General features: G+C 43.6%; 1 protein-coding gene and 1 long non-coding RNA gene across 3 annotated transcripts; one reads left to right on the top strand and one right to left on the bottom strand.

Moving 5' to 3' along the window:
* Positions 1 to 478: 478 nt before the first annotated feature.
* sap130a (Sin3A-associated protein a) lies at positions 479 to 13,791 on the bottom strand. Of its 2 annotated transcripts, none has more exons than XM_083970836.1 (21): positions 13,674 to 13,791; positions 12,879 to 13,006; positions 12,515 to 12,780; positions 11,490 to 11,657; positions 11,300 to 11,399; positions 11,060 to 11,175; positions 10,826 to 10,950; positions 9,417 to 9,564; positions 9,236 to 9,326; positions 8,630 to 8,734; positions 8,353 to 8,494; positions 7,760 to 7,875; positions 6,800 to 7,093; positions 6,538 to 6,709; positions 5,503 to 5,601; positions 5,047 to 5,405; positions 4,126 to 4,371; positions 3,899 to 4,024; positions 3,697 to 3,800; positions 3,289 to 3,402; positions 479 to 1,962 (listed from the first exon to the last, which is right to left on the bottom strand). In XM_083970836.1, exons 2-21 carry the CDS (start codon positions 12,988 to 12,990, stop codon positions 1,804 to 1,806), a joined length of 3,162 nt encoding a protein of 1,053 aa, XP_083826962.1. In that variant the 5' UTR covers positions 12,991 to 13,006; positions 13,674 to 13,791; the 3' UTR covers positions 479 to 1,803. The 2 variants fall into 2 exon arrangements, with proteins under 2 accessions (XP_083826962.1, XP_083826963.1); XM_083970837.1 differs by having other exon boundaries at positions 12,521 to 12,780.
* A 161-nt stretch (positions 13,792 to 13,952) lies between these two features.
* LOC310984625 lies at positions 13,953 to 15,568 on the top strand. The gene is made up of 3 exons (XR_014595318.1): positions 13,953 to 14,076; positions 14,356 to 14,425; positions 15,503 to 15,568. It is a non-coding gene; the product is annotated as an uncharacterized lncRNA (long non-coding RNA).
* The last annotated feature ends 83 nt before the right edge of the window (positions 15,569 to 15,651 follow it).

Raw genomic sequence — 15,651 nt, 5'->3', positions numbered from 1 at the left:
GCGGTGTGCTGCCCTTGGGAGGCAATTATGTTGTAAACGGCAGATAGAGATGACTGTAATGTGATCGCTGAGGAGAAAGTAGCTCATGCCATCCGTCCTAGCTGTTGGGGACATTAACTACAGTGGGATCAGACCGCTGCTGTATGCGGTACAAACTTGCTGACCTTCAGATGTAAAACCTTTGTTGAATCTTTCTCTTATACAGCAGGTATCACCTGTTGGGATTTACTACTGCTTCCACATATTTAACAATGAAATATAATTGTATACAAAGGTCATTGTCTGAGGAATGCTGCTTAAGATCATCCATGATAATGCTGGCAATGCTGAAGAGCAATAAACTTTTGAGTCTCACCTCACCATCTGTCCCCAGGCGTGGTGCAGTTTGTGCAGTGTGCCCGACAACAGACGACTAACTGACAAAACTTATAAAGAGCAATACGAAAAACAGGTTTTAAAATGAAAATAACAGTGTAGCTTGTATTGTTTAAGTATCTTTACTATAATTACACAGACAAAAACAATGTACAATAGCTGGATGTTTCAGGCTCACTTCATCTCATAACGTCATTATCGTTACACTCTGCAAAAATGAAGTGGCACACGTCACACAGCACAAAATGTTTCACCGAGTACAAAACTTGAAAAGAACCAGGTCAATGGAAAAACCAAAAGCACATTTACAGTGATTTACATGAATTCAATTCACCCTTCTGACCACACAACCATTCTCTCTTTTTCTCTCTGTCTCTCCAGCACTGTAGCTTCTGAAACCAAATTAAAGTCTGTCATTACCACCATGACATCGGTTTATTTTGTTTTAAGTGGGTGATTCTTGGCGACTGTAAATGTTAAGTTAACTTGGTGTAATGTATGTGCAGTGTGTTTGTACTTTACTTTCAGATAACTAAGGACACTATTTACCTGTTACAACAGGTGAGCACTTTTTTATGAATTCAATTTGCCACATTTCAGTACTTTTTTCCCAACTTTAACTCACGAAAGTATTCTATCATCTTTTAGATTACACCTCAACATGTGGCTGATAGGTGACCGTTTACTTCAACTAAATGAACAAATCAATTTTAAAAAATGCGGGTGCAGGATACTTGGAGAAAAAAAGAGGAAGCAGTGACACCGGCCTCAACCTTTTCTCTGAATCGTATTTTAAGAATATTTTGACGGTGTGTGAATCCACTTTCACACGTCCCTGTCCTGTTCATGTACACTGACAGAATGAAGGCACAGATTGATGAAAAGAGCACAACTGAGATTAGTCTGTATACACACAGTTTTGCTAAAGGACTCTTTAAAAATATTTTTTTGATTAACCCCACTCAATAACTCTTGGCTTGTTCACCTAAACTGGAACACTTTCATCGCTTATAGGGATTTTACTGCACCTGCACGTCGTGCCACATATCACAAATACACATTTTGCCAGCTTCCAACACTGTCTCAGAAGAAGAGGCAAACTAAGTTAGTAGAAATGGTCTCTGGGGTCTTTGAAAATGAACAAAAAAAAAAGGAGAGAAACAGTGGCAGGGCCGTCCAGTCGGCCCCTCTAATGCAACCTACGATGCTCCACACTCATGTGTGCTCTGTCTTTAATGAGAACCTATTCCTCATGGGCTGTTCTGCTTCTTCAAGTCCTCCTGTCAGTTCCCTCTGTCCACTCTCAGGCAGATAGGGAGGGTGCATGCGATTGTATGTGGCAAACCATAGCACCAAATGTTGAGCAGCTCCGTCGCCCCCCTGCAGAGAGGGGACAGTGGTGGTTGTCGACAGAAGAGAAGGTCCAGCTCACGCCCGTTCTTTACGCTTCAGTTTGGACGACTTCTTGACGGCACCGTTCTTGTTGAGCAGCTTCAGCACTTTCTCCTTGTGGTCGAGCACTTTCATCATGGTGTCTCTGGCCTCCGTCACCTGGTCCATCACCAACTTACAGCGCTGCATGTTACCCTGACGACACAAACACACAGTGAAAAGACAATCATTTGGCAGCAGCTTTTATGATGTGGCTCAGCAGCATCCGCATAGCCATAAAATTGACCTTGGTGAAATAAAAAGGTATAAATAAGGTATAAAATACACACTGTGCACTTTTAATGTAGCAAAAGACTGTTTATCTGAGAACATTACATATCTGTTTACTTTCATGCTCAGACACATGACATCACTGCTCTCATGTACATATATCTGCACAGGTTTTTGCTGCTGCCACCTGAATAGAGTTGCTTTCATCAACGAAAATTATGACGTGACGAAAACGAGACGCAACGTAATTGGTGGTCATGTGACAATAACTGTGATGAAATATATGATGCAATATTGTTGACGAACAAAAACAAGACTAAATGTGGTTTGCAAAACAAAAACTGGACAAGACGAGATGAAATAATGTTATCATGTTTGGTCGCATTATTATTATTTTGCAGTATTTCTGTTTCCTAGGCAGGCAACGTCACTTCCTCAATCCCCACTCGCGGCATTATTTAGAAGATGCAGCTGCTGTGGGTTAGCTTTTAAGAAAAAGTTAGGTCTGACACATAGAAAGGGACCGATGGCCGGGCAGCCGGGGATCATCAAACGACCGGCAAATGTGTGTGACTAGCATGTATGTGTATTTGTTTGTGAGAGAGAGAGAGTGTAAAGTGGGTTTCTCCAAAATATCTGCTAAATATAGTGTGTGGGAACAATAATATAATAATAAGATAACCATGTTTAATAGGGAAATGGGTTTGACTTAAAGAAAAAATTGGTTTTGTCTATACTATACTAGATAATTATACAATATTGGCTGGGTTAAATAGAATTACATTACTGGAAAGAGATTAAAATCGTTGACTAAAACTAGCCTAAAATGTCATTAGTTTTCGTCGACTAAAACTAGACAAAAATAGTCATGGGTTATAAACTAAGACTAAAATGCTCAGACTGAAACTTGACTAGACAAAAAAAAAGGAGTATGAACATGACTAAAAATTAAATAAAACTAAATAAAAACTAAAAAGATTAGATTAAAAAGACTAGACTAAAGCTAAAATTAAAACAGGCCGCCAAAAACAACACTACACCTGAACTAATGTTTAGTCACATTTTACAGAAGAAATTGTTTAATGAAGATCATTCTAAAATGAATTACATAGTTTGGCTATATAATGCTTATGATATTAATACAATAAAAAAAATTAACTTGCTTTCTATTTAATTCATAAAGACAACTTCATGAAGCAGTCACCCACAAATTACTAAGCGGAGAAACATCTCGGGTAGAAACAACCATACCTGTATGAGCTCGTTGATTCGGTGAAGGTCATCGTCGGCCCCTGCCCTCTTCTTTGGGATCAGGCCCTCTTGCAGGGTGGAGAGGCGGCTGTACACGTCGTGCTCTAAACTCGACTGCAGTGACAAATACATCATGTTTTTAACTCCAGTCCACTCTTGACTCTTGTTATGAAGACATTTACTGAGATTAATCCTGGCTGTGCCCTTGGTTGCTAAAGTAACAACTGTTGTGGATTATTGCTGTGATACTGAAGCACAGTGTTAAACACAACTCCCACTGTGAGAATAAAGGCTAAACTAAATACATGATCAACGTTTCCTCTGAGACAGACACCAAACACTGCCTCTAGGAACTCTGAATAAACCACAAAGAGCAGTAACACTGATGATTCATATTTCTGCACTCACCAGCTGCCTGAGCTGTGCGGCACACAGGTGAATCTTCCAGCCCTGTGCTCTGCATGCCACGCCTCTCTGATTGGCCATATCCTGTAAGGTGCCCTTCTTCTCCTCTGTGAGGGGGATAAACAACCGTTGTTAGCAAGGGAGGAAAAAAACACTGGCTGTATAAAGTGTTGGTATTTTTGTCTGTACGCAAACAGATGCTCACCTTTGACCCGGATATCGCTGTACCTCTGGAAGTGGTGGTAGGCAGCTTTCCAGGGGTTACGGTAGTGCCGCAAGAGGGTAACAGGTGGCCGAGGCCTGACTGGCACATAACGCACTCCTTCTTCATCTAAATGGCAGAAACAAGCAATAAGCAAGTTATTATATGCTGATAACACACACTCACACCTTCAACAGCACTCTATCAATGACAAGCGTTGAGTTACATACCGACATATTCCCTGGGTGGAGATTCACACCTCTCCGCCCTGCCGGTGATGGGCCTGCCTGGAGCTTTTTCTTCATCCGTGCTGTTGGTCTCCACCATCTCACTCTCCTCTGTAGATATGACGTGCTGCTGCTTACGGGGCTTCTTCCTCGGGGAGGCCCCGGGGATCAGATCGCCGGTGGCAGGAGTGTTCAGGGTGGAGGCCTGGGTGGTGAGCGCCGGGGCTGAGGACAAGCTCGCGTTGGGATCTGCAGGAGAGGAGACGCACACATTGTTAAGTTTAGAGTTCCTCAGGGTGCTTTTACACCTGGATCGATTGGAGACGTTGTTCCGAAACAGGGAGCGATTTACGTCAGAGATCGGTTCATGTGAACACAGCGATCGCGTTCAGATGCGGAACAAAAAAAGCGGCCCGAGATCGCTTGAAGAGGCGGTCTCAGCTCGTTTCCAATCGAGCCCTGGAGCGGTTCGTTTACAACCGACACAACACACTAGGCGCTAATTCAGGCCAAGTTTTGGTCGAGGATCACACCGGCTTTTTTTTTTTTTTTTTTTACTGTGTTCGGGTTGGATTAGGGCCGAAAGTATTGGCTACACAAAAGACTCGGATTGGGTCGGACCGTGTCGGATTTAAATTTTCAGCTCCATTTAGACCTCTCCTCCATGGATTTTATTCTATTTTTTTTAAATTTCTGACCAATAAGAGGAGAGTTTGTTAGCGCATGGCATTTGGTTACAACTTTGGACCGTTTGGAAATGTTACTGTATGTGAACACAAACGGCCCCTCCCCAAAAAATGCAACAATTGTATCGGTTTAGTTGCTGAATCGGAACAAAGCAGATGTGAATACGCTCTTAGATTCATTCTTTTACGCCCAAGATCTCATCAATGGTGACAAGTGGAGGACAGACATGCTTCTCACCTGGCTGTGTGTCCATGGCCTCTGCCTCCTGTTTAATCTTCACATCTGGGCAGGTGGAGCTGGCAGCACAGGCTGCTGTGCTACTGGCTGCAGGCTGAGTGGGGGACGCCACTGTGTTGGCCATGGAAGCGGGGACGGGGGGAGTTACAGCCATGGCTGCCGGCAGGGCTGAGAGGACAGTGGAGGGCTGGGAGGGGGGTACAGGTCCCGGCGTGGCCAGCATAGTGGGGATGGCTTGGGCGAGGTGCTGGGTGCTGGAGGACACCACCTGCTGCTCCCCTCCCTGAGAAGGTAGTGCTTCGACTGTAGCCATGACAGGAGGAGCCACTGCCATGTGCACCTCAGCTTTGGGTTTAACACTGAGAGGAGAACGGAAAGTGTCAGGTTACAGGTTCGTATCAGAACTTGTGATGACAGGATGTGAACATGGAGCTGGTGGACATGACGGATGCTCACCCTGCAGGTCTGGGAGATCCTGCTCCTCTCACGCCACTCTCCATTCTGCCCCCGCTGGGTTCACTGGGTTGGGCAGGGATCAGGTTCTTACGGACACAACTAAAAACACAAAGACAGATCAGATGTGTTTGATGAAATGAAACATTTAACTTCCCTACATGAACATATTTTTGTCAAAAAATCTAATGCCGTCTGTCAACCTGCTGTAACCACAGACTGTAACACTGAAACACATACATACATACATTCTATATAGAGCAAGCTAAAGCTACATTTCTGGGTCAACGCTAACTGAGGGTCGTATTTTTGTGAACAAAGTTAATCTGAATGGCACAAACAAGTAAACTAATGCTTTCACTGTAACATCAACTTTTTTTAAAGGGATAGTTCAACATTTTGGCAAATTGGCATAATCCCTATAGTCACATAGCAGTAGGTTTGTTACCTTTAATTGTCGGTGCAAGCTACTTTTAGAATGGCGGAGCAGAGCGGCGAGCTGCTCAGAGCTATGCTACGGAGGCTAATGGTTTTTTTGGTTTCCCTCATCAAACTCATCAAATACACAATCCAACAACTCCAAAACGCTCTTGTGGACAAGTTGCCTGCACATTCATCACGTTATGAGATAATAATGGAACGTTATGAGACGGAGTTGTTTTCGAGGCAAATGCAGAGACTGCTTGCAGAAAACCTGCCCTCGATGGGAACGCGCATCAGTGCTTTTGCATGAATTTACCTCGAATACAACTCCGCATCTCACTTCATCTTAAACAATTGCCTCTTTATTTCTGTCACAGTACAGCACTTTTTTAAATAACAAGTTGCTGTCAACGTCATTATTTTCATATTGAGTACAAATTCCAACACCGATGGTTGAAAGTCCCCCTTTTTTTTACTGTTGGAAATCATCTATATGTATGAAAAGGTTTGTGCAGCTCAGAGAGTTTGCTAAAACACTTGTACAAACAAGGCTTTGGGGGAAATGTGAGGAATATAAATTCTTCCATGACTGAATGTCACAGGTGTTACACTCACCCATCACCAGCGGGCTTCTTGCGAAGGATGCTGGGTCTAGGGGATGATGCCAGGGTGGGAGCTCCTCCTACTCCTCCCTGAGCGTGTGCCTGCACCATGGTGGCTACCGGCTGGGTGGTGCTGAACGTGCTGCTGATTTGGCTCGCTACGAAGCCGTCAGGCAGGACAACCCCTGAACAACACAAGACAGGCATTACAGAACAGTCCACAACTCAGTTAGCTCTTTATCAACACCGTAACAAAGTGTCCATTTAGTATTTACCCGATTTGGCCTCTGACTGCGGTTGTTGCTGCTGCTGCTGAGTGGCTATAGGAGCCTGCTGTATTCCCTGTGATGTGATTGACGCAGACGTGTGCAGGCCTTGGACTCCTATCGGTGCAGGCTGGATGCCCTGCGCAGCGATTGGTGCTGGCTGGAGCCCTTGGGTGCTGATTTGCGCTGAGGGCAGACCAATCCGATCAACTGCCATCAGCTGCATGTGGTTTAGATGGACAGTGGTGGCCACGCCTACTCCAGGCTGTGTGGGCAGTGCTGAACTCGGAGCTTGAGGAGTAACTGATTGGGAGGAGAGACAAAGTTAAAATGAACATTTCACATCCAAACAGCAGAGGCATGTTGCACTCAACACCAATAACTACAACAGTTAAAGGCTTGATCATATCACATTTCTTGTATATAAATATTTGTGCCCCCTCCCATTCACTTCTAATGAAGCCTGAACAACAGACAAAGTCAAGCGTGTTGTTTGTTTTCTGTAGATGACCAGCCAAACTGTTAAACTTTATGCTGTCTTTGCAGATGCTGAAGTTACTATTCTACGACAGGGGTCTCCAGAGTATTTATCAGGGACTTAATATAAGACATGTGGTAATGTGATTAAAGCTGCAGTTTAACTCCTTCATCCATGCCAAAACATTTCTGTTTTGTTTGACACGTTGATGTTCAGATGCAGATGCTGAGTAGTGTAGCTTATCTGACACATGACAGACTGATTATTTGGTGCTGAAGAGACGATGGGTCATTGTATTAGATTTTGTAGCATTAGAAATAAATTGACTTGAGCTACCTGTTGCAGACCATGTTTTAATGCTACATTTATCACACAAGCAGACGATAAACTGTGATGCCACTTGCGTGTTCTGTTTATGATTTGTAATTGTTCATCAATATTTGCTCCTCCTTTAGTCATTATTACCAGTTGAAAATACTAGTAATGCTCACCAGGATATTGACGAATGGTAGATACAGAGCTGCTGATGGGCGTGTAGGTATGTGTCAGAGGGTACGACGAAGAGTAAGCTGGCAGGAAATACTGGAACTGCACGGGCACGGACGGCCTTAAAAAGGAAAACATACAAGATTAACCTTGATACAAGATTTATTAGAATACATTATCTCTAATGACTTAAATAGATCATACTAATCACAAGATGTTAATCTCACAAATAATCTTCAAAATGTCCCTATTAACATCTATGCGTCATAACCACAACACAACCTCTCCAAGGTCTATCCTGTGGTTAATGCAATCTGCATTAGTCTAGTAGCACATTAAACTGCTGTAACTCCTCATCATTTACCCAGCTACTACTTCCAGGTCATTGCGCCTGACTGTAGTAATCTCCCTTTAGATTTATGTAAAAGGTTTCTGTAGTAATCTGGTTGAGGATGGGGGGAAGTAAACAGGTCTTTGCAGGAATATAACTTCAGCGTTTTGTGAGTCAGAAAAAAGACAAATAGATACTGTAAATTATGACTACAATTAATTTTGTCATACTAAAAAAAAACTAAAAATAATAACATTGAGCGCCCACCTGTTGTCACTTCTTGCCTCCATGGTGACAGGATTAGGAGACGACCGATGGCCTGAGATGGGGATGAGGTTGGGCCTTTCTCCTGCGTAGTCGGGCTGCACGCGGGATGAATTGTGGGCGATGGGCTGAGGGACCACTTTAGCTGTGGACAAGTGACGATGAAGACCAAAGTTTTCAATAAGATCGACCACAAAAAACTTGAGTGTCAAACGTTATCACACACACACACACACACACACAACAGTGATCGTGCAAAAAGACATAAGGTCAAACTCACCAACAGGGATGGTGGAGGTCGTCACAGCTGTAGCATGAGAGGAGTGGGAGGCCATCGTCATGGTGACAATAGTGCTATTAGTCATTTGGGAATGTGGTACAGAGCCTAAATGTGAGCAAAACAAAATATGTATCACCTGTATACGACTTACTGCAGTTTATCGCTTTAGTTATTCTTAAGTCAAACATAAGAAAGTGCTGTCAGTAGGTAGAAGATATCTGGAGAACCAGTGTGTAGGATTTAGGGGCATCTATTAGCAGCAGTGGAATTATAATCTACGTATAATCAGTCGAAACAAAGAATAGTTGTGGTTTTGTTTGAGCCCTTTACATACCGAGCAGGTCTTCATTCATAATGTCTGCCATGTTGCCACACCATGTTCCTACAATAGCCAAACAATATGTACCTGTTCTTCTCTAAACTTTCTGGTACTCCTGTGACGAATCAACACTGACTCCACAGAGGGCATTTGGTGTTTTAATGTCACCTATAGCTCCCCTACATGCTTGGGAAGGGAGAGGTGAGGGTAGCGGTAATCCGCTGGTTTGCGATTTAGATGCCACTAAATCCAAAACACTGGTCCTTTAATACTCATAATGGCAATACCTATTGACGTGGTTGATGGCACAGTGTTAGTGGCAACGATTGGCGCCACAGTCGCTGCGACTACTGGTGTCGCAGTACTGAACATGGGCTTCTGTGATGGATGAAAAAGGAGCGGTTAATTCTGTGACTGCAAAATAAATAGGACATGAATTTTGCAGGGCCGCCATCAATAAGCAATAACCTGTGTCATAGTGTGTGGTGGCTGAGGTTTCTGAGCCCCAATCGCAGGGTGTGATGGCAGTGTGATCCTTGCTGCGGTGTCACGGGACGTCTGAGGCCTCTGAATACTGACGGTAGCTGGAGGGGGGTGGATCGTCAGAGCTGGACGCCTGGAAGAGTCATAAAAGTCAACTTAATCGCCTGTTTAATGCATTAAAAACAGACAAAACGTGAGATAAGGGTGGATAGTAATTAAGGACATCTACTTAAGTACTATAATATATACTATACTGTAGGGCTGTCCGATCAAACTTCGCTATTCGAACAGAATTCAAATTATTTTGAAAATGAGAACATTCGAAAAGTGAAAACTGACGTCCGAATGTGTGCCTTCCACAACAACGCAAATTAACGTAGCGTGTCGCGACGTTCGGGGAAGTAAACATGTGGATAAAACAAACAAATCTGTTGTTGTGCGCGATGTAGAGCAGCAGCTTCAAATTTACGAGCAGAGTTTTTTTTTTTAATTGCCCATTTATTCGGCTGGGGCGGTGCGCCTGTGTTCCCACACTACACACACACTTTATTTTTTTTACTTTTATCGATTGATCTGTTGCATCAATAATATTTTGATTTCCCTTCTTAAAGGTTTATTGAGTTGGTAAAAATTAAGTGTTGCAAATGTTACATAATAGATTTGGTTGGAATGCCCTTTAGTGGACACGGGACGTCATAATAAGATGGTAAAGGTGCATATAATTAGCTAATTAGCTAGAAGTTAGAATATAATTTGAATATTTAACATATGAAGCTTTAGAAATTCAAATCGGATTTTGGGGAGGATTGACAGCCCTACTATACTGTAAGTAATCCGTACTTAAGCTGTGTATTATCTTACTCAACTACACTTTAAGGACAAGTATTGTACTTTTGACTCTAATCATCAACTTTGAAGGAGAGCTTTTATTCAGTAGAATCAATTTTCTTTTATTTTGAAAGGGGAGATAGACCACACACTGTGCTCCTGACAGGCATTGCTGGCTACATGTTTGAACTGCTCAGCATGAACTCATAAATGTCCTAATGATGCTATGTTAAATAAAGATGAACCAGAAGATTCTTCACCAGAGCATTATGGTCTGAACTGAACTCTGTGTTTAGAAATAATAAAAGACTCTTCTAGTTTACAATATTTCCTGTGTTTTCTATGATAAATCTTCCTGCCTAAATAATATGAAAATGACAATGGCTCCCTTTATTGATTCAAGTGGCACAAGCTTTTTTCTCCAAGTTCTACAATAAGTCAGTGCTTCTTTTTTTTTTTTTGTAAAACTCTGTTTTAAAATCAAAAACGGATTAATATCACCTCTTAGTTCTTGTTCATGTCACATCACCTCATCTGAGTAAATAAATTCCTGGCCTGGTACCTACCCGTGTGCCACCTCTGCAGAGTGTGTAACCGTTGGACTTATAACTGGGGACTGAGTTCTAGTTGCTGAGATGGGGGCCACCACAGTTGGAAGCACGGCTGTAGAGGTTGTAACAGGAGGGCGGGACTGAAAACAGATGGAGATGACATGGTTACACACAATGTTACTACGTTCTCTACACAGCATCTATTCTTGTTTAAGTGTTGTTTAAGTAAATAAAAGTACTTCTGGTTACCTGAATAGTCTGGTGGATGATGTGCTGTACTGTAGGCTGGCCGGGCCCTGCACTTGCCCCAGTGGCTGGCCGTAGGACAGTTTTAGAGCTGGACATAACAGCTGCTGCAGCTGCCCCTGTGAGGTCAAGAGATACACAAATCAAGAGAAAAGCACGCCAACAAACGAGTGGCAAACACACGCCGGTTTCAAGGCCACAGCAAACGTCAAACCTGTCATACTGTTATGACATCAGGCATACCTCTGGGTAAATGGGATGTGAAGGTCTGGGGAGGGACAGCGGGGGTCCTAATGATCTGAATGTTAGCTGGCATCAGGTGGTGCACGTTGCTGGAGTGACCCTGAGACACAGTGAAAGCAGCCCAGGTCTTGAGTAATCAGCAGGAAACACACAATAATGTATACTGATGGTGAGCGTTCAGTCCACTGACCTGCTGACCACTGATGGTTGCCACAGGAATGGATGGCGTTGGAGCAATACTGCTCTCAATGGTGACAGTGATGTGACCAGGCACTTTGGGGGGCATGGGGATATGAGCCTGGTTGGAAACTGGTGCTGGGGCAATAAGACGACTTTGCATAGGTGACTTCAGTACAGCCTACAAAAAAACAAAACAAAACATTACACTTATTGTTAGTCATGCATGCTTGTGGTAATGATGCTAAAAAACGCAAACAACGCATGTTTACTGAAACCAACAAATTGCAAGAAGAGGAAACAGCATAGTGTTAAATTTACAGGGTAAGTGTTGAGACGCTTTGCACATGACCCATTGTCTAATTAATGCAAACAGTCGTTTTAAATGGAGAGTTCTCCTTCCTTGCAGATGAAGCACCTCCGACATACATTTATTTTGGCTTCAATGCGGGCAGAGGATGAGTCCACTGTAATTGAATTCTGTAAAACTGAAAGAAACAGTTCTTTACAGATGTTTAGTAAAAAAAAAACACATATGTTCAGTCTTAGGTTGGTATAACAAAAACTACTTTTAACTGGAGCCTTTCTGTCAATTTGACAGAGAAAAGATCTGCAACCTGAATGCTAAGATTTCAAGATATTCCCAGCTTGGTCCCAGATTTCAGTGCTACTAACAGTAAAGAAGCAGAAACAGCCTGAGTCTTATGATATAATAGGCTCATTTTTAAATGAAACCTATCCACCTCTCTCTGCAGGGCATACGGACTGGATGAGGAAGGCAAAGCCTTGCATCTTTAATTATTTCAAACTTCCAGGCTGGCACTGCAGATAGTTGGTCTCTCGTCCCCAGCAGTCAGCTCAGCCAGGCTTCAGAAAGATTTTCTATCCTGACCAAACTCTCTCTGGGATAATAAAGTCAACCAGCTGCGTATTGCTCCACTACAACACAAAGCCTGGGTCACAGTGAGTGTAGTAATCATACAAAAACATATTTTATCAATGATGTGTATAAAAAAGCCTCTAAAATGTTGGCATCACCTTCACCTGTCCCTCAGTGAGGACTGCGGGCTGGCCCTGGGGCAGGTGGACAGGGGGGGCAGGTACAGCCACGGGTGTCCCAGCCTGGATGGGCACGGCCTGCGGACCAGCTTGTGGCTGGCCGTGAGTCTGCACTTGTGGATAAGGTCTGACCACCATGGTCTCCTGCTTGTCATCTCTGAACGTCAAGGTGCCCCCTCCCCCAGCTGGTGGGTGATCCTGCTGCCCATGGTCCGCATCCCGACCGCTGTCTCCATCTGCACCAACTACGGAAATAAAAAAATAAAAAAACATTTTTTTTTACACCTGTCTTCCTCGCCGTTAGCGAAGTATTCCAGGAGTCATTTCAGTCGCGGCAAGTTACCTTGAGCATTTGACGGCTGATTGACGGACACAAGGTTTCCAGCGGCGGGGATCTGCGGTGCTCCCCCGCCGGACGGAGGCAGCCCGTGTCGGGGGAATTGCTGGGAGCTCATTTTAACTATTTATGACCTGGAATGGTGTTAGAGTTGCACATTAAACACAGCGACGAACATAGGGAAGACATCGTAGCTGTTTGTAGTTGGTTATCCGCTGTATTTTTTCTGTTAACGTTGTACGGGGACTACAACAATAAGAGCTGCCGGTTTAACCCTTTCCTGCCGGTGCGGGTACATAAACAGTAATGGAGAGCTGCGGAAGACTGTCGCTATCCGCTAGCAAAGGTGCTAGAAATAAGTCGATAACATCAACCAAGTGGTGTCAACAAAATGTGTATGGATGTGTTTCATTGAGAAAACCAAGACAGGAACAGTTTGTAACCTTTGTTTGGCGTAAATGTTACACAGTCAACAACATAGGATCGACATATTATCGACAACAACTGCACCGTTGTTTATCAAATATCAGGTTAACGTGCAAGCGTATCGGCCTTTCAACTGCAATTTTTTCAAGTCATATATCGTACTCTTTGGTCGCCTCTAACGAAAAACGGCAGCGTTAAAACTAAAAGCTACCTTGTTAGCCACATATCTTAGCTAGCAGGAGGCTAACGTTAGAGTCGCTAACCCTTCTACCGCCTGCTTTTCATGCTAAATCCTGGACTTTATCAGGAGTACAACGGCATAAACTCCACAGGCCTAAACAAACAAACATGTTTCTGTGTGTGTGCAGATGTTACCGTATCGCGGAGTGACTAGGCAATGGTCGTTTTATGGATTACAGTTTTTTCCATTCGTCTTTTCTTTTTTTCCCCAACATGTAAGCCGGAAGAACGCTCCGACAGAACCGGACCTCCCTGCTCCCGTCCACCAATCAGAGAGGAGATCCCCCGATCGCTGACCAATCAGAGAGGAGAGCCCCCGTTCGCTGACCAATCAGAGCGCCCGGGTTGTTTTGACCAGCCTGAAACCTTCACCAGGATGTTGGAGTCCGAGGGACCGCGGTCACGTGGTCAACGCTGGCAGCCGCGCTAGCACGAGCTAATTTGTTAGCATGTTTACTGCCAGCTGAACTGAGTGACCAGTACTACCACCGGCCGTGAAGATCATCACAGTCTTGTGTTCATGTTTTACAGAGCCATGGTCTGTATATCCAACCATACCCGCACTGCAGTGGACACACAAAGTCCAACCGCAGATAACACTAACACAAAACTATAAACCTAGGTGTTTAGTTAGCGAAACGCGGGCTACCTGTTTGCTAACACATGCTAGTGAAACAGTACTACTTGCATATAAACAGACTGGCTCTGATAATGATATATTTGTGGTGATCCGTCGCCGCTCTCCCGCTTTGCAAACTGATTGGAGCTGGCTGCGCGGTCCTGCCACTCAGCTCACATTTGAACTCTCCCTCCTCAGACTGGAGCCACCGCAGCAGCGTCTGCAGGACAACACTAGAGGGCGGTAGACAGCCATGGAGGTGCAGCAGGTGTGTATGCAAGAAAGTTGGTGATAATGAGCTGAACATAAGACAATTTGTTTATGAGCTTTTTCCCTGGAAGATGTTCTTACATGTCACTGGTGTGAATAATAAAATCAACGATGGCTGAGTTGCATTTAGCTGCAGTGAAGGTCTTGGCAGTTTCTTGAGTAAATTTGACGAGCGAGTGCGTCTAACATTACATACAAAGAAAAGTGCTAGTAAAGTAATCCAGAAAAGATGAGGAGTGAGACTGCTCAAGGCGTAAGTGGCGTGCCTTTATTCCAACTCTTCTTTATACAGAGATCTCACTGTATTGCTGTTAAGAAGGCCATACCATACTGTCTTTCTTCAAACTGAATCAAACACAAAACCAAATGGTTCAGGAATCTGAAATGTGATGGGCACAACACAACAGCATCAGCATCTGTCTCAGCATGCCAGATCTCTATTTTACCCAGGCATCAGTCCAGCTTTGTGACTACCTCTGTAAGAATGTTTGGCCCTGAACCACAGTTGACCGCACTCTACAGTTCACTGACTCCGAGAGATCCTTTAACTACAGGTCATGTTTACAACATTTGACCAACCATTTCCAAATATCTGCAGTACAGTCTGACCTGTTTGTGTTGTCGACCCAGACAGCAAGTCCTTTCTATCCAGTATGCCTTTTTAAGATCTGTAATCTATTACTCCTGCACCAGTGATTATTTTCTTAGGTGTAGGTAAGTCCAAAAAAATATCCCATCTAGGGTATCCAAATATGAAATCAATTATACATTTAAGTCACTCTGAATCACAAAGTGTGTTTCCATTCACCATCAGATCTGTATAAAGTGATGAAGAAAAGTAATACATGAAACAAAAAATAAATGTCATGTTTCCTACATGTTTTCTACTTTGTTTCTCTTCCTTTAGGGTGTGACCGGTAATCTTTTCTTTACATAATTGTTGTTTGCAATTTTTTAGGAAATTTGTTTCTAATTTGCACTAAATGTGGACAGAAATGTCACTGCTGTTTTTTCTCCTTCTTGTTCTACCTTCATGTCAACACAGCTGATGTAACAGTGATGTGTCTCCTGTTAGACCATTAAATCAGCTGACCACTGCCCCCACTACAGTGACAGCCGGGTCCTCTGTTATTTAGCAGCATGAAAAACCTACATCCATCCAACACAGGTACGACATGGTGCTGAAGTCAGCTCTGATAGTGCTTACTTTGCCTGTTTCCCACA

Source organism: Trachurus trachurus (assembly GCF_905171665.1).
Source record: "Trachurus trachurus genome assembly, chromosome: 4".
NCBI classification, from domain to species: Eukaryota; Metazoa; Chordata; class Actinopteri; order Carangiformes; family Carangidae; genus Trachurus; species Trachurus trachurus.
The sequence above is the reverse complement of the archived record's forward strand: the minus strand, read 5'-3'. Positions and strand labels throughout refer to the sequence as shown.